Below are 22,093 nucleotides of genomic sequence, written 5' to 3' on the forward strand. Positions count from 1 at the left end.
TCATGCCAGTCAATCATATGTAGTATTCGTAAATTAAAATTCAGTAAGAATAGAACCATTAAAAGAGTTCAGTAACAACTGTGATTGCTGACCAGCATGCAGGCAGGATGATAGGCTTTCTTTGTCAGCATTAGTCTCATTGCACAGGTTTCTTCGTGTGTCAATGTATTCTCATAAGTTATAAAAACAAGTAGGTATTTGCAAAATTCTCAGCATATCACTCACCAACAGTCAGAACATAGACAACTTCCTAACATAATGCACCATTCCTGTGTACCTTCTGTGTCATATGGCAGCTAAAAATGTTCATCTCTAACAACAGGAGAAAAGGCAGAACATATGGGGATAAATACAAGCTGGGGTGTCCTTGTGGAGGTTTATTCAAGTTATGCTTTTCTTACTATGGCTGTATTATCTTAGTCAAATAGATGGAAATGATTAGGAAGAAGGTGGCAAACTAGAGATTGCAGATAATCTGTTGTTTTCTTGTGATTTTTTTTCCCTTTAGTTTCACTAAAGTGCAGGAAAGTTGGGCCAGGAATATTGTTCATTTGGTAAAGTGATTGTCTTACAAACATGAAGACCTAATTTCAATCCCAAGAATACATGGGGGAAAAAAGCATAATGAAGTGAGCCACACATTTAAGCCTAGCATGTGAAAGCAGAGATAAGAGGATCAGTGATGGCTGACCAGTGAACCTAGCCTCTTTGGCAAATCTCAAGCCATTGAGACTACCTTCTCAAGCACCAAAGAGTACAGTTTCTTGAGAAGCACATCCAAGACTGATTTCTGGCATCCATGCACAAGCACATCAACATACACTCATACAAGTGATCTAATATGAGGAAAAGGAAAGGAGGTCTCTTTAGTAGGGAGAAAATGAGTTTCTCCATGAGAAGGAGGGATGTGGGTAAAAGAAAAGAAAGTGTGTCTGCAAAAGCAACAAGGTATCATAAAATATGTTAACTATTTAGTTAAAAAATCCCTATAATATATGCAACTCCAATTCCCCATAGAAATGTTACTCATGAAACTGACAGTTCTCTCTGCAAGAGCCAAAGACTACCTAACAAAAACACCAATATCATACAAGTTTTTTGAGAGACAGTCCAAGATATTTTGAAGCTCTTGTGAAAGGTATTGTTTCCATGATTTCTTGTTCAGTCCATTTATGTATAACAAACACCATCTGTGTATAGACAGGCAACTTACTTTGTGTGTTAAATTTGTATCCTATACTTTACTGTATATATTTATAGCTTTAGAAGAAACCTGGTTGAATTTTTGGTGTATTTTATGTATAAAACCAAATAATCTATGAATAGAGATCGTTTGACATCTTCCTGTCCTATTTTGTCTTTCCTTCTCTTCCTGTAGATAACTAGTTCAATTGCCTTATTATTCCAACTGGGACTTCAAGTACTAGATTGAATAGGCATATAGGGAAAATCCTTTGTTGTAGATGGAGGATGCTCATTTGTTTCCCAAATTCCCAGACCCAAAATAATCACACAGAAACTGTATTAATCAAAACACTGCTTGGAATACTATTTAGGCATATTAATAGCTATTTCTCATATCTTTAATTTACCCATTTCTATTATTTTATATTTCAATACGAGGCTCATGGTTTACCAGTAAGGTTCTGTCTGGTGGCCAGCATCTGTCTCCTTAGACAGGTACATGGTTTCTCTCTGACTCCACCTTCTTTCTCTCTATATCTCATACAGCCTGACTATATTTTGCCCTGCTATAGGCACAAAGCAGCTTCTTATTAACCAATGGTAAAAAAAAAATTCATAGCATACGGAGAGGTATCTCACAAAATAAAGGGTATCCCTTGTCTAAATAAAAAGAAAGATTTTATCTTTAACATAGTACAATTACATATAAAAACCAGCTATCAAGCAAGAATTATAATTACAATATTTGGTCCATTTACATTTGACAAATTAAGAAAATACTCTATCATCTGTCCTGTCTTTGTGAGTCTAAAGTTTTATATATAATCTATCTTTTATAATTATAGCTATCTTTTTTCAACTTCATCAAAGACCCCCAGAAGGATATAATATTTCCTAAGTAAACAGGAAGTGTACTATAATCAACATTCAAAACTCAAGAACTGACCGAGATATTTTACTGCATGGGCAGTCACCCAAAATTCTTCTGTAATATTGGGGAAACCATTTTCAGCCTACAGGCCCATAGTATCATGCAGACTTTTCTATGAAGCAGGAAATTTCAATGACTGTTTCACCTATGTTGGCAGGTTTTTAGTCACTTTCAAAGCAGCTTCTTTATTAACCAATGGTTATAAAACATTTTCACAGCACACAGTGGGTAATCCCATATCACTTTGTCTGATATTAGTAGAAATGCTGTGAGTCTATCTCAATTTAAGATGATATTGACTATAGACTTGCAGTAAATTACTCTTATTTTGTTGAGGTATATCCCTTGTATATTTGTTGTCTCAGGGACTTTTATCATGAAGAGATGTTAGACATAGCCATAGACTTTCATCTAATGAGGTAGTCTTTAGCTGTTCTCTTTTAATCAGCTTATGTGGTAGATTACATTTAAAGATTTATGTATGTTGAAACCATCCCTGCATCAATGTGATCATAGTAGATAGTGTTTTGATATGTTGAATTCAGTTTGCAAGTATATTATCAAGAATTTTTATATTTATGTTTATTAGGGATATTTGATCTGTACATTTTTTTGCTTATATCATTTGTTTTGTTGGGTGGGCAATAGTGGTTTCATAAGAAATAACAGGATATATTCCTTCTGTTCCTATTTTGTGGAACAGTTTGAGGAGTAACACCTATGCTAGTGAATCAGTAGAATTAATATTTTGTGATGTGGGTTTCCCCTCTGTATGCTGTGAATATCATTGGACAATAAACAACTACTTTGGGCCTATTGCAGAGCTATAGGGGAACAGAGCTAGGCAAGGGGAAATTAAACTGAATGCTGGGAGAAAGAAGAGCAGAGTCTGAGAGAAGCCCTTTAGCCTTACTGGGGCCAGACCAAACTTTATACGGTAAGCCACAGCCACATGGCAATACACATATTACTAGAAATGGGTTAAATTAAAATGTAAGAGCTAGCCTATAAGAAGTTATAGCTAATAGTTCAAGCAATGTTTTAAATAACATCGTTTCTGTGTCTTTATTTTGGGGCTGAGCTGCCAGGAACCAACAAGCAGACCTTACAACAAATTGGCGATTACTTGTCCAACTAAAATTTACTTAAACCTGAGAGGACTTAGAAGGGAATTCTAGACACAAAAATACAGAGTTTAACACAGCTTTTTTGCAAAGTTTAAAAATGTGTGTTTAAATCCGAATAACTGCAAAGGGTACATAGCTTAGAAAAAGCAAGGTGAAAGGAAGAATCTTTCAAAGTAAGGTAAATATAATATAGTGTGATAAAGAGACAAAAGGAAGCTATAGTAGTATGAATAATTGAGGAGAGAAATAGGTCAGAGTAAACAAGGGGAATATGATGAGGGACAACTAATACAAAGTAACTTTGAAAAGACATGGAAACCTACTAGTGCCTACTACTACAGCCTCTGAAAGTAATTTAAATGTAGTCACCAGATAATGGGAAAACAGTGTCCCAACTAGACATCTTATGCCACCGAGTAAAACTTCCAGTGCCAGGGAGTAGATTACATCTTTTTGAATAATTAACCAAAGACGTCTCATAGACCCTCCCTCCAAAAATGTCATGCATTATTTGCAATTATGACAAATATGTTTCAGTAAGGTGTTTGTAAATGTCTGTATCATTTTATTTTCTATGCTTTTGTATGACTTAAAGCTGCAAGATTTCCCCATATAGTTGCTAGGTAACAGTTCTTTGGAAAGGAGTAAACAGAAACACTAACTAAACAAACCCAGCCCTGAGTTTTGATTATAGAAATCAAACATCTTTTAGGAAAGACATATTAGACAGAAACATAAACAGAGTCAAAACAAAACGATGTTATTCATTTTCTTTCACAGAGTAAAAGCTTATTATAAATGGTGATTGAATGGACTGCAATGTAAAATTTCTCATGTTTCTTGCTTAATAGATTCTGCTTCTAAATGTAAGTGCATTGAGAGCTATGAAACATACATATTCTTCTGGCGAGAACATATAACATCCAGCAATTCTGTAAATTTTATTTCAATCCTATTGCATTGATCAATAAAAATAACTGTGTGTATTCACATATCATAAATTGTGCCAGTTCAACTAATAGACTACATTCAAACACTAAATGGCAAAAACTTATTTAAGTAAATCTTTCTGTCATTTAATCTCACAAGTTATAAATACATACATGTTGATTAGAAACATTAAAATCTTCTCAGTTTTAAATTTCAAAAATTCTTTAAAACGGCTTTCCAATTAGTTCATTTTAGTTCATTAATACTTTATTTAAAAGGATATTTACATTTTTATAATTGTTTAAATATTTTAAATCTGTAGTTTTGTATGAACCATACTAATTAATCATAGTATTAATGTATTAGTTTTAAAATCTAATGTTAATATTATGATAAAACTCGGGTCCTCAGAAATATAACGTCTTGATTTTCCAACTAAAGATTTTCCTTATTATTCTATAGTACAATGAAATAAAGTTCTTGAAGCTTCATATTATAATAATAAAAATATTTTCATCTTTATAATAGATAATGCATATATATACATATATGTATATAAACACACATATTTTTAAATATTACAATATTCTATTACATAGTATATGTTAAAATGATCAGGTATAAAATCAGATATTGAAAAAAGCAATATAACCCAATTTATTTGAAACTGACTAAAACTACTGCTACAAACTACACAGAATTCTAAGTAGCTTTAAATCTAACCAGTCAAACATTCAAAGAGATAGCTAAGCTTAGCAGTTATTCTTCATTTGACGCATATGACAGGTAAAACTCCTTGTATGATGGTCATTAGCACCATCTGCTATTAAATGGGAATGATATAAGCATGACCATTAAGTTTCCCAGACACATACCATGTACTGGATGATTGGGAGGAATATCATTTTATGTGCTCTTGAAATTAATTTTATTATTTTCAATAGCAATTGTAACTGGAATAAGGTTGTTTAAGTGTCAGAATCAAAGATATTTTGAAAGATCTCATGGAGGAGTTTATAACACATAAATAAATATGTAGCAAAGGTTCCCAAAAGATTTTATAATGGATATTTTGCATGCCTTGATGAAATAAAGAAAAAAAAGCATTAAATAAATGATGGAAACCGAAATTCTAAGAACAATTAAGGATAAAATAGTAGAAAGGAAATAAAAACCAATATAAGTAATTTTTGCAGTAGTCACATTAGAGGGTCAAAAGATATATACTTGTTCATGAAAGCCAGCTACAAAATCTGAAGATCAAGGAACAAAAATACTTCATAAATATTTTGAACCAATATGATCCAACAGGGTAATGAGAACTCCTTTAACTATAATTGAAAACAAATATATCAGAAAACATTAGAGTAAAACAAATTCAAATTCATACTTGAAATGCATAGTTAAGACATTTCTTTGTATACTTTCCCATGTTACTAGGAATTAGAAAGTAAGTGAAATATGAGTCGTATCTGCAAGAGCAGCAGGTGATTTGATAAAGAAAATGAGTCCACAATAGGCAGGGCCTTCTTGATATGCCTGAGAAGACAACTCTAATCCAGTGGGAGGGTTGGGAGAAAAGGGGGTCTAGAGATATGGAATTTTGCTTGTGCTACATAGAGAGAAAAATTTTAAAATTGCATAAAATGTTGTCTAAACAAAGTGACAAACTGTAGATGCTTAGGCAAAATACAAGGGAACCAGGAGCATAGACTATCTGTATTGAGAATGTGTTCAAGTCTATGTATTCAAGGTTCTTGTCATTAAAAAAAAAAACTGGGCTGTTTTTGCTTGAAATTTGAAGAGCCTGCCAACATAATGTGATCAGTACACGTTTGATGCAAATCCCAGTTAATTTCATAAAGATTCATCTATGATTCTCATAAAATGCAAACTGTTCTAGATGTTTTCTGAGGAGACTGCTCACTAATGATGAGGATCGAATCTTGGCAATATTCAGTTGCCATAAAAGCTCTGAAAGCCTGACTCCAACATCATGTGTTTGTGTGTGTGTGTGTGTGTGTATGTGTGAGTGTGTGTATGACATTTATGATAATCAATAATAGTCAGGAAATATCTGTGAAGTGAAACTTGTCTCTGAGACACCCTCTAAAACACTATATCAGGAGCTTTGATGAAGTCAAAAAATCATTTAGACTATTTCAAATGAAATAGAAAGTACAAGAAAAAGATGGGATACTGAGTTCAGATCTCATAAGATCAGACCAAGCTGCCAAGACTCTCCTAAACAAACTAGAAGGAAGAGATGGGCAGGCACCAATGTAAGAATTCCTCCAACAATCTGAGAAACAACATGATAACACCAGAATCCAGTGAACATACAACAGGAGGACTTGAACAACCTAATCCAGAAGAAGTAGAAGAAATAGACTTTAAACATAACATTATGAAAGTGATAGAGTCCCTTAAACAGGATGTGAAAAACTCTTTTAAAGAAATGGATAAGAAGTATAACAAAAAGTTTGAAGAAATTAATAAATCCCTCCAGGATACCTTAGGAAACCAAGAAAAAGCAATCAAACAGGTAATGGAAACAGTACAAGACTTGAAAACTGAAATGGAAGTAATGAAGAAAACACAAATCGAGTGATGGCTGGATATGGAAAATCTGAGTAATCAAACAGGGACTACAGAGACAAGTATAACCAACAGAATACAAGAGATAGAAGAAAGACTATCAGATGCTGAAGATACTATAGAGGAAATAAACTCATTGATCAAAGGAAACAGCAAATCCAACAAATTCTTAACACAAAGCAGCCAGGAAATCTGGGACACCATGAAAAGACCAAACCTAAGAATAATAGGGGTAGAAGAAGAAGAATTACAGTTCAAAAGAAAATATATTCAACAAAATTATAGAAGAAAACTTTCACACCCTAAAGAAGGATATTCCTATGAAGGTACAAGAAGCATACAGAACACCGAATAGACTGGATCAAAAAATAACATCCCCTTGCCATATAATAATCAAAACACAAAACATATAGAATAAAAAAAGAATATTAAGAGCGGCAAAGGAAAAGATCAAGTAACATAAAAGTAAACCTATTAGAATTACACCTGACTTCTCTGTGGAAACAATTGAAAGCCAGAAGGTCTTGGATAGATGTGCTGCAGAAACTAAGAGATCATGGATGCAAGCCAAGACTACTATACTCAGCCAAACTTTCTGTCACCATCAATGGAGAAAACAAAATATTCCAGGATAAAAACAAATTTAAACAATACATAGCCACAAATGCAACCTTACAGAAAGTAATAGAAGGAAAATCACCACCCAAAGAACCCAACAACATCTACAATAACAAAGACACCTAACAACCCTCCACAAGCACAACCCAAAGAAGGGAAACAAACTCTATCACCAAAATAAATAAATAAACAACCAGAGTTAACAACCACTGGTCATTAATATCACTTAATATCAACGGTCTCAATTCACCTATAAACAGGCACAGGTTAAGAGATTGGATGCGATAGCAGGATCAAACATTCTGCTGCTTACAAGAAACACAGCTCAACCACAAAGGCAGACATTATCTCAGACTATTATATGTAGTTTATTTTCCATCTTAATATGATAAAGAGGTAAATTTTATCTGATTTTTAATTATTTTAGTTTCTTGCATTAGAGCAATAAACACCATTTGCTCAAAATGTATTCTTTTATGTTCATGCTCATATGTATGATTTTATATTTATTTGTGAAATATTTTTTTCAGATTGGTTCATATGAAGAGTAAGATTATAATTTGCCACTGTATGGGTTCATGTATATGTGTAAGTGTGGGTGGTATATAAACATATATTTGTGGATTTTCACACCTATGCAAGTCAAAAGATGTCAACTATCACTCCACCATTTTCCTTTGAGATAGGGTCTGTTCCTGAACCCAAAGATAGGCTGTTGGCCCTAATCTGTGTCTCTGTTCACCGCAGTGCTGGAGAAATAAGTATACAAGTTCTTGTGTGGGCAAAAGTACTTCATATTAATTATTTGAATATTACTTTATAACCTATTTATATTTAATTTTTATTCTTTGAAAATGTAGTCAATTATTTTGGAAGAATCCATCAGATTAACTTGAAGCCTTGACTCTTAATTGTTGTATATTCACTTTTGATCTCTGCAATGACACTTCATTGATTGACAGAATTCTTATATGATATTAAAAATTCTGGCCCTCTAATATGCATATATTATCTAATATCCTTGAGAGCAGACACTGCATGTATTATCTTGGTGCACATTTATACACCAAAGGTAAGTTATTTATCTTTCAGTTAAATGAATGGATTGAAGCTTAAAAAGGTACTGCCAGTCCCTAGTTTTAAAGAGCTGAAGCTACAATAGATATCACCATGTGGCCTTGAGAAAGCAAATTAAAATCTTTAGAATGGACCAAATGGTGGAGAATGAAATATTACTTCTAGAAGAAGAATCCCCAGTTCTAGATCGGTCAAGAACCACTACCTTCTAACAAGTGCCCACATTGGAAATGAAGTCTATCCTCAGATGAGATGTTTCCACTGCTCAGTCTTGATCTCAGATAACCACTCATGAGAAACTACAAAACTAAAGGAAAATTAATTTATATTATTTTAAATTGACATTAGAATAGTATTTAAATACATCTTAAAGCAAAAATAAAACAAATCAATTTAGAGTAACTTCACTATAAGTATCGTTCAGTGTTTCTGGGCACATCTTTTACCAAATGTCCAGTGTGCCTTCTATCAAGTCTCTGAGTGTGAAATTCTCCCTGACCTCCTTGAGTTCTGGGGATAGTTCTGCGTATTCTTGGTTGTTTTCACAGATTTTTCTCTTTATGGAGTAAAAAACTAACATCCAAAAAAAAATACACAGGAGACATTTATTTTTCAGTTCTCCTTGCCTTACTTATGGATTCTTTTTAGAATTCTTCCATGTATATTTCAACATGAAACTTTTTTGAACATGTACATCCAGACAGAAACTACTTAATACATTTTGAAGTGTTTCTGTGTATTCTTGGTTGTTTTTACAAATTTTTCTCTTTATGGAGTAAAAAACTAACATCCAAAAAAAATACACAGGAGACATTTATTTTTCAGTTCTCCTTGCCTTACTTATGGATTCTTTTAGAATTCTTCCATGTATATTTCAACATGAAACTTTTTTTTGAACATGTACATCCAGACAGAAACTACTTAATACATTTTGAAGTGTCTTATATTACATAGTATGGAATTATATACTATTACCTCTAAATATCCTAATTAGAGTTCTATGTTTTCTGTTTAATGCAGTAAAAACACACTGGGAGTCAGGCATTGCACAATCCATGGACAGATGAAGCGTAGCAGATTCACAGAATCTATTGTAGAGACACTGAAGCAGCTATTAATCAACTAGCAAATAGATCTGTTAGAATTTTTTTTTATTGAAAAAATTCCACCTCCTCCCCGCCTCCCATTTCCCTCCCCCTCCTCCCAATCTTCTCCCCCTCCTCCCACTCCTCTCCCCCTCCTCCCACTCCTCTCCCCCTCCACCCACTCCATTCCCCCTCTCTCTCCAATCTGAAGAGCACTCTGGTTCCCTGCCCTGTGGGAAGTCCATGGTCCTCCCCCCTCCATCCAGGTCCAGGAAGGTGAGCATCCAAACAGGTTAGGCTCCCACAAAGCCAGTTCATGCAGTAGGATCAAAACCCAGTGCCAAAAAAAAAAAAGAAAAAAATAAAAATAAACAAAACAAAACAAAACAAAACCCAGTGCCATTGTCCTTACTTCTCATCAGCCCTCATTGTTCGCCATGTTGAGAGAGTCTGGTTTTATCCCATGCTTATTCAGTCCCAGTCCAACTGGCCTTGGTGAGCTCCCAATAGATCAGCCCCAATGTCACAGTGAGTGGGTGCACCCCTCGCAGTCCTGAGTTCCTTGCTCATGTTCTCCCTCCCTCTGCCCCGAGACCCAGCAATACCACTCTTGGGAATATACACAAGAGATGCCCTATCATATGACAAAAACATTTGTTCAACTATGTTCATAGCAGCATTATTTGTAATAGCCAGAACCTGGAAACAACCTAGATCCCATTCAATGGAAAAATGGATGAAGAAAGTGTGGAATATATACTTATTAGAATACTACTCAGTGGTAAAAAAACAATGACATCTTGAATTTTGCATGCAAATGGATGAAAATAGAAAACACTGAGTGAGGTAACCCAGACCCAAAAAGATGAACATGGGATGTACTCACTCATAATTGGTTTCTAGCCATAAATAAAGGACATTGAGCCTATAATTTATGATCCTAGAAAAGCTAAATAAGAAGATGAACCCAAAGGAAAACATATAGTCATCCTCCTGGATATGAACCTTCATCTGGTAATGAATGGAGATAGAGGCAGAGACCCACACTGGAGCAAAAGACTGAGCTCCCAAAGTCCAAATGAGGAGTAGAAATCTTATCAACTGTAAAGATTTAAAATCTTATAGTTGCAAAGTAAAAACAATGCTTCCCCACTCTCCTCTGTTCTCACAATCGATGAAGAAATAAATGAAATGGTTTATGAATCTGTCCTCAATCTCTCTTTTATTTTCACAACCTCAATTAAATTTCTCAGCATCTTTCACCTGAATAGCCATAATAGATTCCTAAAAAATTGCTCCCAGGAGTGCTTTTTAACCTCGCCACTTCACTCCATATTCCCTGGAGTGAGGTTTTTTATCTAGTTTAAATTGTATGTGCTTTCCTCTGACTGTTGTTAACCTCTTATTGCTTCCAGAAAAATTCCCATTCGTTAGTAAATGATAATTATTAAGTCACAATTTTCAGTGTCTTTGAAGAATGATAAGATTGTCCAAGACAATCAGTAATACATTAATAAAACATCTCATACTGTCTCTCACATCCTGTTTGTTAACCCCGAAGAGTTTTCCTGGGGTTAAAAAAAATATGTGAAGAAATCATCAAGAATTAGCCACAGAAACTAAAACATATAGATGGAGACATGACAGAGTTAAGTCTCCAAAGAGATAGTGACTAGAAACAGTTTCCAGACATCTTACCTCACTCATAATTTTAGAGTATGATGCAAAATGAAATAAAGTTTCTTCCGAATACAGAGCACAACATGCACACTTATTAATCATGCTGTACACACTTATCATTAGTGGAGACAACAGATTTCTCTTATAAGGGATCCCAGATGCATTTTGAACAAGTAAATAAAGGAGAAAGAAAGAACAAGTAACTACTCTTTACAAAGCATGCAAAGAAAAGAATGAAGTCAACAACGGAAGATTGCAGTTCAGCCCTGAACAAAATACACTGGTAATTTTCCAAATGTGACAAAATATTTTACTCTGCACAGAACCTCATGAGAGTTTGAGTGTCTGAGAATTATACAAACATTTGAAAATTGTAAGAAAGGAATTATAAAAGTTCTATAAGTCAATTAAATTATAAGTGGCCTACAAAAACACTACCTGATAAACTTATTTTCCAAGACCAATTTATTCAGGAGTTAAAAAACTTAGTTAGAGAGATGGTTAATTTATAAAACATTTATCAAAACTGCAAAGTCCACAAAGATGAAAAGAAAATGCTCTCCTTTTAAAGAAATGACAAGCAAAATGATATCCAGGAATATATTTTACTTTAAAAACTTATATAATCATAACTTATTTTTTAGACAAAACATGGCATGGTTATATAAGACATGAAGTTTATAATCTGTAGAAAACTGAGGGTGTACATGAGTTCTGAACATATCAAAGGTTAAATCTATCTCAATTTAAAATATTTAACAAAAATTTACAAGAAGAAATGTTCAGAAAATACTGAATTTTAAAATGTAGAATTAAGAGTGTATTGCAAATATTAAAACCATGAATATGCACTAGATAAATAGTATTATTAATCTGTTCACACATTAAAATTGTTAGTATAGCTCTATGAAGTTGAACAACCTTCTTCTCTGGAGAATCTTGCTAAAGTATGAATCTATTGTTTTCATACATGGATTTATGTGTATATGTTTATGTGTGTTTATATATGGGTGCCTGTGCATGTGTGTCTTTGCAGATATGTGTGTAGGCATGTGTGTCTAACAGACATGTATCTGAACATGTGGGTATGTGTGTCTGTATGTAGTATGTGTGTCTGTGTAGGTGTATTTATGCACAGAAAGATTAAGCAAATAAAACAAGTTTCTAAGAATTAGCAAATATAGACTGGACAAAAACTTTCGTTACTTAATAACCAGTAGAGTGCAAGCTGAATTTTTCAAAACAACAAAAGATTCTCTAGAGAGTACTGAACATGGCCTTCTGTTGAATAGTTAGTGTTCCAGCTAGAAACATCAAGAATTTCAAAGTTCTTATGTTCTATATTTTGAAAGTACAGACATTCAAGGCGTTGTGTTCTTAAGCAGGTTGCAGAAGCAAAGTTTAAGATAATGTCTATGTGGGTGTGACATGGGAAATGAGAAATCACTCTGCTTGAAAATATCACACTTTACCATTTGGAGAAAGTCAAGCCTGCATAACCATATGCTATTTAGAAACAGCTAAGTTAATTTCCAATATTTATATTGCTTGGAGATATTCCACACTCTCTTTTCTGCGTGGGCAAAAGTGAGGTACTGAAACATCTAAGGGTTCACAAAAAGAAAAAAATCCACATAATGTCTAAGATGAAATATAATCCTCAAACTATTTCTCCATAACATAAGAGTTGTACGCATGCATTATTTACAGTAATGTCTTTGCAAGTGTAGTCATGCTAACAAAAATTCATGCTTATAACACTGTCAAAAGTACTGTTAAATGTATATTTCCTTTTGTTCACATCTAACTTCTTATTGTAATTATGCTTTGTAATTAGTGGAGAGCTAACTCCCACAACTGTAGTGAATGATTCATACTTCAGATTTGTTGTAGTTGCGAAGTAGAAAGTATTTCATTCAGTAAACACTTAGAAATATGGGTGTGATTTTCATTCATTAACTACAGTCAGATTATGTTACATACAAAATATCTTAATACATCAAAAATAAATTTTATGGAGAATTCATAATTTCATTAGCTAATTAAGTTTGCAATCTTTTCTCTGATTTAAAATCAGATGAGAAAGAAAAGAGATATGAGAAAAGAGATATGAATGTGTGCAGAGCATCTAACATTTTCCTGGTGGTAATGGGATTAGATAGTTACCCTAAGCTTACCTGCAGTTCATCCTTATAACACTATCCTACAACATTCATCCTCCTTGCAGTTAAATGGCAAGTAACTTCATCAGCCTAAGAAACAGAGAACTTCTTGTAGATGAAGCTCATGAGTAAAAGAATGTATTTGTAAAGCTGATTGGAATTCATTCAAAGTTTTCTGCTTTCTAGCAGCAAATATAAGCAACTCGCTCTCTCCCTCTCTCCCTCTCTCGCTCGTTCCTCTTATAGTATGTACCATGTCTGTATGTCTCTGTGTGTGTCTGTGACTGTATGTCTGTCTGGGTCCGTTGGTCTGTGCACATGCGTTTCCAGGCTTTTAAATAAGTTTGGAATGCAAACAGAAAAGGCAACCATGAGATTTATTTCAGTATGACTAAATGTTTTGTAGTTGTATGTCTATATCTGAACTTTTATTTTTGCATTTTGCCAACCTGGGTTTTTCAACTGAAGAGAAGTAATTTTTGAGATCCTCAACAGTATGGAGGCATAAACTTTCTATGGATGCTGTTAGATTGAATATTGATCAGGAGAGGCTTCACTAGAATTATCGGGTAAACATGAAGTAAATAGACAATGTAAGATGTCACACAGCCACATTCTCCATCACTCTTATTTATAGAATGCTGCAATAATCTGTGTTATAGGCTTCAGCGCCAATTGTCACAATACAAAATTACTGAAAACCTTTCTCAATGAAAATAGATTTAACATAACTAAAGCTAAATTATCATTTGAATTTAACCTAACAAATCTGACAAAAATAACCCCCAAAAGAAAAATATATTCAAAAATTGATTGTAAAAGAAAGTTAGCATTTCTTCATTTGAGCAAAGAAACTGTTAAGTTCCAGTGGACATCGGAGATATGAAAATATGCCCAAAATAGTTACTACATTGGGGTACCTGCTGGGAGATACCCGTTAGGCACAAGGATGGGTGGGTCTTATATTTCCTCTTTCTTTCCTTTCATACAAGGCACTAAACAGAGCATCTTCACATGTAGCACAGAGGCTAAAAGACCACATTCTAGTGGAATGAAGTTTGGCTCCTTGGGGACCATCTTTTTAGCAATATACTATCTAAGCTGACAGTTTTATCCATTGAATTTTATTATGAAAAGTGTGTTACTTCTCAAACTCTTGCTAAGATATGAAATGAATTATACTAATTTGTGAGTTTCATACATCAGCTTTAATATTTTTATGACATTTTAGTGAAACTATAATGCTTTTATCTTTAATACTGTAAAAAGACTCCCATCTGAAATGTTGTAATCTCAACTATAAAAAATCTTAAAGCACTGTTAAGCAGAATTTCAACATGTGTCAAAATAAGAACTATTGAGATGAACCCTTGGAAGAGAATTTTGAAATAATGGACTCCTCTTGGTAGGTTTATAATCATAATGTCAAATGAAATATCAGAAAGAAAATCAACAAAATAGTTTCTGTAGCACCTGATTTGCTTATAGACTATTTCAACACATGTGATCAATCTATGGGAAGCATATTATTGATGAACGTATAAGGAAAGTGCAAAAGAGTGGATATAGCCTCTGAGTATGTATTATCTCACATTCAAAATTATGGGTTGCTTTTCATACTACCTGCAGCTATTGCCTGATTATTTAAATCCATTATTATTCAATAGATAGTTAAGTTTTCCAAATATATTTTAATCCTCACCACTAACCCTATTTGGTGGAACAGAGACAACTTTTCAGTAAGAAAGGAAAGCATCACTCTGAATAGTAATTTGCATACCTGAGCTTTTCAAGTCTTAAATGTTGACATTCAGATTAAAAACTTTAACATTTTGATTACTGCTCATTCATTAATGCTACCCTAATATGTTATTTTAAATTTATCAATAGTAATTAAAAATATGAACGTTTACTGCAAACAGGATTATGGAAAAACCCTTAATGAGCTACTTCACATATACTTTTCCATTTCCCTCACAAAGGCATCTTTCTTGAATGATTCTCATGTCTATTTTTCAGCTTTGCTAGCCTTGGAACCACCACCTCAGACCACTCCAATCAGACCTCCTGTAATGAGCATTTTCTAAAGATCTTACAAAGTGTAATAATATACAGCATAAAGAGCCGATGTTTTATGTTGTCCTATATACATTTTCTGAAAAGCAACTGATTAAGTCATTTGTGATACAGTCAGGACTTGGTAGAACTAACTCGGTAACACCACCTCATTAGTTTCTTATTATTTAAAATTAATTTATAATGTTTATTTCAGTATAATAGACCAACAAGTTAGCATTTAAGTTATGTGGACACATTGTGTACAAAATAACTTGTGTCATGTTGCTTAAAGGACTTACAGTTTAATAATCATTTAAGCTTTGATTGTTGAGGTACTTAAAACAAAATAAACAAAATATAGAACACGCCCATTATGCCTGTGTAGAAAAGTACATGAATTATTTTTTTTTAGCAAAGAGCCTTTATTCTTTTTTTTTTAATATTTATTATTTATTATGTATACAATATTCTGTCTGTGTGTATGCTTGCAGGCCAGAAGAGGGCACCAGACCTCATTACAGATGGTTGTGAGCCACCATGTGGTTGCTGGAAATTGAACTCAGGACCTTTGGAAGAACAGGCAATGCTCTTAACCACTGAGCCATCTCTCCAGCCCCAGTACATGAATTATTGATCAGACACAAAATTGTGCCTTTCTCCCACAGAAGCATTTAGGAAAAATAATTAAATATAATTTTATTGTTCAATTAACTAATGATGCAAAGCATGATCTCGCTAACCAATGTACCTTTTTAAAATGGTGTCTCTAAAGCCACAAAACCGAAGATTTAAATTTTGTTTGAATTATTTTAAGTCTATAACTCAAATTAAAGATTGCATATTAATGTATCACACTGCAATATACTATAGATTAAGTTAATTTGTGTTTTGAGTAATAAATACAGCAGAGAACTGAACATTAAACTTATTCACAGCTATTTTTAAAAATACAAATAAACTTAAAAACATGCATGGGAAACTCTTGTGATAAAAACAGCAAGTTAAATGTCAAAAGCAAAGATTCATCTCAAATATTATATTATTGCATCTTAGAAATTCTTGTATTTTAAGTAAATAAAGTATTTTATGCCCTTCAGGACCATGAGTTAATGAATTGTCACTCACTTTATAAATGTAAACAATAAATAGCAAAAGAGTCTGGAGGAATTTAATGGAAGAATTCAAATACTGTCAGTAAAGACCAAAGCTTACCTGCAAATTTAATGTGGAATTTATTTTCAGGTTTTAATATCTGAACATACAAAGGACAATTTGGAGCAAAATCTTTCACAGCCCATGCTCTCAAAATTGTTTGATGATCCTGAAATGATAAGATATCCAAAATATCCTAAGAATAAATTTAGCAATAGAGTATTAAATTGATAATACAGAATAAGAATAGTAAGGCAATTAATTTATCAGATAATCACATCTATGGTTAAAGTTTAAATATGAAAACTACTGATATCATCTTAATTTTAGTTTTGGTGATTTGGGTCAGTGTCTCCTATATTTCACACTGTATTCAAACTTACTATGCACATGGGTATGGATTTGAACTTCTAATATTTCTACTTCTATCTCAAAACTGTGATTACAATCTTTTACCACCATGTTTAGCTGAAATTTTCTTTTTGAGAACACTTACTATTTACATATAGGATCTAATTTCTAATTTAATCAGCAATACTAAATGGTAGAACATGAGAGACTGAGAGAATAGTTGCTAAACGATATTAATCATAGCCAGAATCATAAAAGAATGGGTACAGTATTAGTCATAATGACAATCCCCACATAAACAATAGGAATTTCTCATATAAATTTATTTGAAACTTTGAAGCAAACAAAGTAAGCAACTACAGTGACAACCCAAGCAGAAAACATATCAGATTGTTCATACAACAGTAAAAGTTAAAACATTTATTCTATTCTTATGTTCAACAGTGTATATGTGCATACGTGTGTGTGTACAGTGATGAGAAACAGTTGGAATAAAATGTATTGGGAATGTAAGGATGCTACAAAAATCAAATTGCAAATACATTTTCAATGTAAAAATCTTGCAATAATCAATTGTATAAATTTAGGGCAGATTAATAGAAAATAAGATGTCTTATTACAAGGCAGTTTCTAGAAATGGATGTTGTGGGTTAGCATTGCTTTTTAGTAGTCAATAGCTTCATATTGATGTTCAAGTTTAACTAAAGTAAATGAATTTCTTTAGATACACTAGCCACCCATCACATATTTAGAGCCACAGATGACTAGGAGCTGCCTTAGTGGACAGTGGAAATAAAGAAAATTCAATTCATCAGTTGTTTCTAAGACAAAGAAGATGAAAATAACCTCTACCATCAATGTGTGATACAAGTAGATATAGTGGGTTGAATATGGCAATACAGAAAGGAGAGCCTGTTGTCAATACTTGGTAACTGATACAGACTTTTTATTTTACTTTATTTTTGTGATCTCAACCCAGGGTATTTATGTTGCTTTTTTAATTCTCTGAGTTCATCAGGACATGGGACCTTAAAAAGTCCTTAGGTCCCCTCCCATCAATGGCATTCTTATAAAGAAAAGGTAGAGTTTTTTAAAAAGAAAACCTAGAAGCCTCCCAGGACCCCTTCAAACAACTTGTTATTTAGCCAAGAACACATTTACTAGGAACCAAAAAGTCACTTTTAGTCAGACACTGGATATGCTTGCACTTTGACCTCAGGCTTCCTTAATCTGCTACTTATGAGTGATGCATTTTATTCTGCTCTGGGACTGTAGCAGCTTGAACAAAACAGTGAATGCAACTTACACAAAAGCTGGTTAACACTAGGACAGCATGGCATCAGGGCACACAGGCATCTCCATGAGCACGTACAATTCTTGAGAACACTAACAACACTACTAATGACTCTCAAATGAATATCAATTATTTAATATAGAATGATTTTGAGGTTACAACATTATAAATAATCGAGTTATGATGTTTTCCTTCATTAGAAACACAAAATTTAAACCCAAATATAACAGAACCATAATAAAAAATACATAGCAATATATTTTTCAATTTATTTTATTTTATGTTATTTTACAATGATTTAAGCTGTGTGTCCCTCAGTATCTAATTGGACTGGGTAAATCAGAATTTTCATGTAGAAAATGCAGACACATTTCAATCACACATCATCGCAATAAAGGAAACAAATAGTCTATAAAAAGATCTTTAAGAAGCTGGCCATTGGCTAAGGAGTTGAACTAGCAAGGAAGTCAGGACCACTAGGGGTTGGTCCACTCACTGAGTTAGTGTGCTTGAGCTAATTGATGCTCACCAAATCCAGCTGGACTGGGACAGAATGAGCAAACTGGATCCCCTGAATGTGGCTGACAATTGGGGAAGACTGAGAAGCCAATGATAATGGCATTGGGATTTGTCTATGCTGCATGTACTGGCTTTTTGGAATCCTATTCTATTTGGATACATACCTTCTTAAGCATGGATGAAGTGGGGAGGGCCTTGGACTTTCCACAGGGCAGGGTACCCTGCTCTCTCTCTTAGGATTGCAGAGGAAGGGGGAGGTGAGTGGGGGAGCTGGAGGGAATACATTTACTTCAAGACTCAGCTGTATCACTCCTGTATACACCCAAAGGATACTCTATCATAGCACAAGAATATTTGCTCAACTATGTTCATAGAAGCATTATCTCTTTACTCAAAGTAGCTAGAAACTGGAATAACTTTGCACATAGTTCTTTTTCCACTTATCCCAGGAGCGGCGCTACATAGATATATGGAGGTCTGGAGATGTGAAGGCTTGACAGGGTGTCCGTAAATGTTTGTACCCTAACTGATCACATTTCATTTGTCAGTATTTTCTGCACTTTGGAATTGGCTTATGTCCATATTTTTGAAGTGGCCTCTCTGGAGTTCCTAATAATTACTGAGGCATTCAATAAGATCCTTCCATTACATGCCCTTAATATATTTTTTTCTAAATGCACAAAAGATTTGGTTCTTATTTTGTGCATGTTTTTCTCTGGAATTATTTTCCTTTGCTTAGCTCCATGTACTCTTATCAATTGTATGTGAACATGTTAAGCAGCCAAGTAGCTTAAGGACCCCAGAGTAGATTAAGAGGGTTTTTAATATATCTTTTTTTTCCTACAAATTCCTTTTTTTTCACCTGCTTACTCTGAAAATGAATATTTGTCTTCTGTTTTCTCAATTCAGTGAAACTGCAATGATCTACATGCATATGTTTATTTGTACATGTATGTATGTATGTATGTATGTATACATCTGAGTAAAGTAGAGCCTGTTTTGCGGCTGATCATGCTGTTTCCCTTCTTCTTATAGATCACATTTTCACTGCGCTCATGTTGTTCTGTCTGAAAATAATTGCTTTGTGTATCTTGTTCAGAGCTTTAAAAATTTGCGTGGGAATGCTTTCCCAGAACTTTCGACTCCCATATGGCAGAGAGCAGCAGTTTCTCACTTACTTGTAAATATGTTTCAGACCTCAGTTAACTGTCAAAATTCAGGCTGTTGTATTTTTATTTTTCATGGATATTTTACCTATAAGATTAAAATAAAATCAGAAGTTCCTTATATAGGTAATATATTAATAATGTCTAACCTTGGACCAAAATATCATGAATTCCATGTGAAAATTAGCTCAGAAATTATCCTTGAAAATAATTCTGCTCTTAAAACATAGTAATGTTTTGTGTTTATTTGTTTTGCTTAATTTTTTCTTTCCTTGGCATTTGCCTTCCCCTCATCCCCGTTAGCTGTTATTCATTTTTTATTCTTTCTATTTGTCATTTATAATGAATTTACCAAATTTAGTTGTTACACTACTGATTGCTATTTGTCAAATCATGGAGAGAGGAAACTCAAGAGGCCAGAAATGTGCTCTTTTTTGTCCTGTTCACTGATTTTGTGTTTGCACTCACTGTTGTATCTCATTAGACACTTAATAATTGAATTTCAAATTTACAAATAAATTCAAGTGAAGTCTGCTTTCCTTTAGTCTAAATTAAGATAGAGGTACAATTGTAAAATTTAAGTATTTTAAAAAATATATTCTGACGTCATCACTAATGACATCAACCTTCTTGAATCTATGATCACCACTCAGTCTAACCTTCTCAAATATCCTCTTCATTTAGAAACTCCTCTTCTTCTTGGTTTGTATATGCTTAATCCGTTTTGAATAACTGTCTGTTTCTCTTCGTAAATTTTCTTTGTTGATTTTACTACATTTATAACCTCTAAATATAACACTATATTTAGTGTCATTCAAAGAAAACTTCCTAGCTATATTCAATTCTTCAGTGGCCTACTGTCCCTCTTAATCATTACGCTTTAAAGTACTTTCTGTATTCATTATCACATGTGTGTGTGTTTAGAACTATATGTCTCATGTGACATCCGATGAGTCCTCTTTTCTAATAGTCATGGAGAACCATTAAAAGATTTTAAAATGTTTTCAATATTATCACTTGCGCTACTAGATAAACCTATTTTTCTTAAGTTAAAAATTTTGGGTCCAAATGGTATATTATTGTTCGGAATAGAAAACACAGTAAATATTCATTGAATAATTGAAAGTGGAAGTGATAAAATAAGTAGTTAATAAGAGGTACTTAAATGTATACTTCAATGTAGTCTCTTGAGACACAAATAACAAATTAATGAATGACATGATAATAAGTGCTAAATAGCAGGTATATAAATTACAGTCACCTGTCAGCCTCCAAATGTAAAAACAGTAATGGAAATGGCAGGAAAACATCTGATTTTGAGAATCTAAATAAGTGGTTAAAAAGCACAATGAGAATAAAAATAGAAATAACATCCAGGTGGCCTGTGGGTTTCCATAACGATTTGTTTACAGCCACAGAATTCCATCACTAGGGTTAATTTTAGATGGATAGGCACGATAACAAAAAATAGTATTTACTTATAGCTAGGAATTTTTTTCTGTAAATGATCAAAGAATGACAATGGGAGTTAAAACTGGATGTGAGAGTTACAATTGTCTCTTTGTTAAAAACAGATTATATGTTTTAACAAAGAGACAATTGTGTGTATATATATATATATATATATATATATATTAAATGGGAAAAGAGTCAAAGTTTGTCTAGGGAACAGACTAAGGACAGGAAACAGTAGACCACAAGCAATTGTTGGGGAACAGTGAATAGATGTTGAACTAATTATGATTTTAAACAGTATAATCACTTTAATTTATAAATTTGACTGACATCCCATGTGAACAATAAGCTATTATGCTGAGCTCCAGTTCTCTCACCTCTAAAACAATTGCATGAAATGCCATAATGTAAAAAATGCCTTGGCATATGAGAACTACTCAATAACTGTCAAATAGGCTTGACTCTTTTTTTCAAGTTATTTTACTAAATGAACTTGGAACAGTTGTTCCAACATGTACATCCCAATAATAAAATGTCAGCTCCAATTTCATCCCAGTAAGCATGCAAACAACATTTGCAAAAAGTTATATCTGCAATCTTTAATAGGTATCATATTAAAGAAAATATAATTGCCTCTTCCTTAAAAAGAATATAAAAATGATTTATCTATGTGTTTATTTCTGTATGTGTTTGATGAGGGATTCC

At 33.3% G+C, this 22,093-nt stretch overlaps 1 protein-coding gene across 3 annotated transcripts in view; it reads right to left on the reverse strand.

Annotated features, from left to right (window-relative positions):
- Kcnt2 (potassium sodium-activated channel subfamily T member 2) overlaps positions 1–22,093 on the reverse strand; it is a 367,931-nt gene that overhangs the window by 112,775 nt on the left and 233,063 nt on the right. For all 3 annotated transcript variants that reach the window (XR_009057124.1, XM_057769358.1, XM_057769359.1), the window contains exon 13: positions 16,664–16,772. Coding sequence is in view for 2 of the 3 variants with exons in the window: in XM_057769358.1 (XP_057625341.1) it covers positions 16,664–16,772 (109 nt within the window). In the remaining variant the exon portion in view is untranslated. The remainder of the gene's footprint in view (positions 1–16,663; positions 16,773–22,093) is intronic.

Source organism: Chionomys nivalis, chromosome 5 (genome assembly GCF_950005125.1).
Source record: "Chionomys nivalis chromosome 5, mChiNiv1.1, whole genome shotgun sequence".
Classification (NCBI taxonomy): Eukaryota; Metazoa; Chordata; class Mammalia; order Rodentia; family Cricetidae; genus Chionomys; species Chionomys nivalis.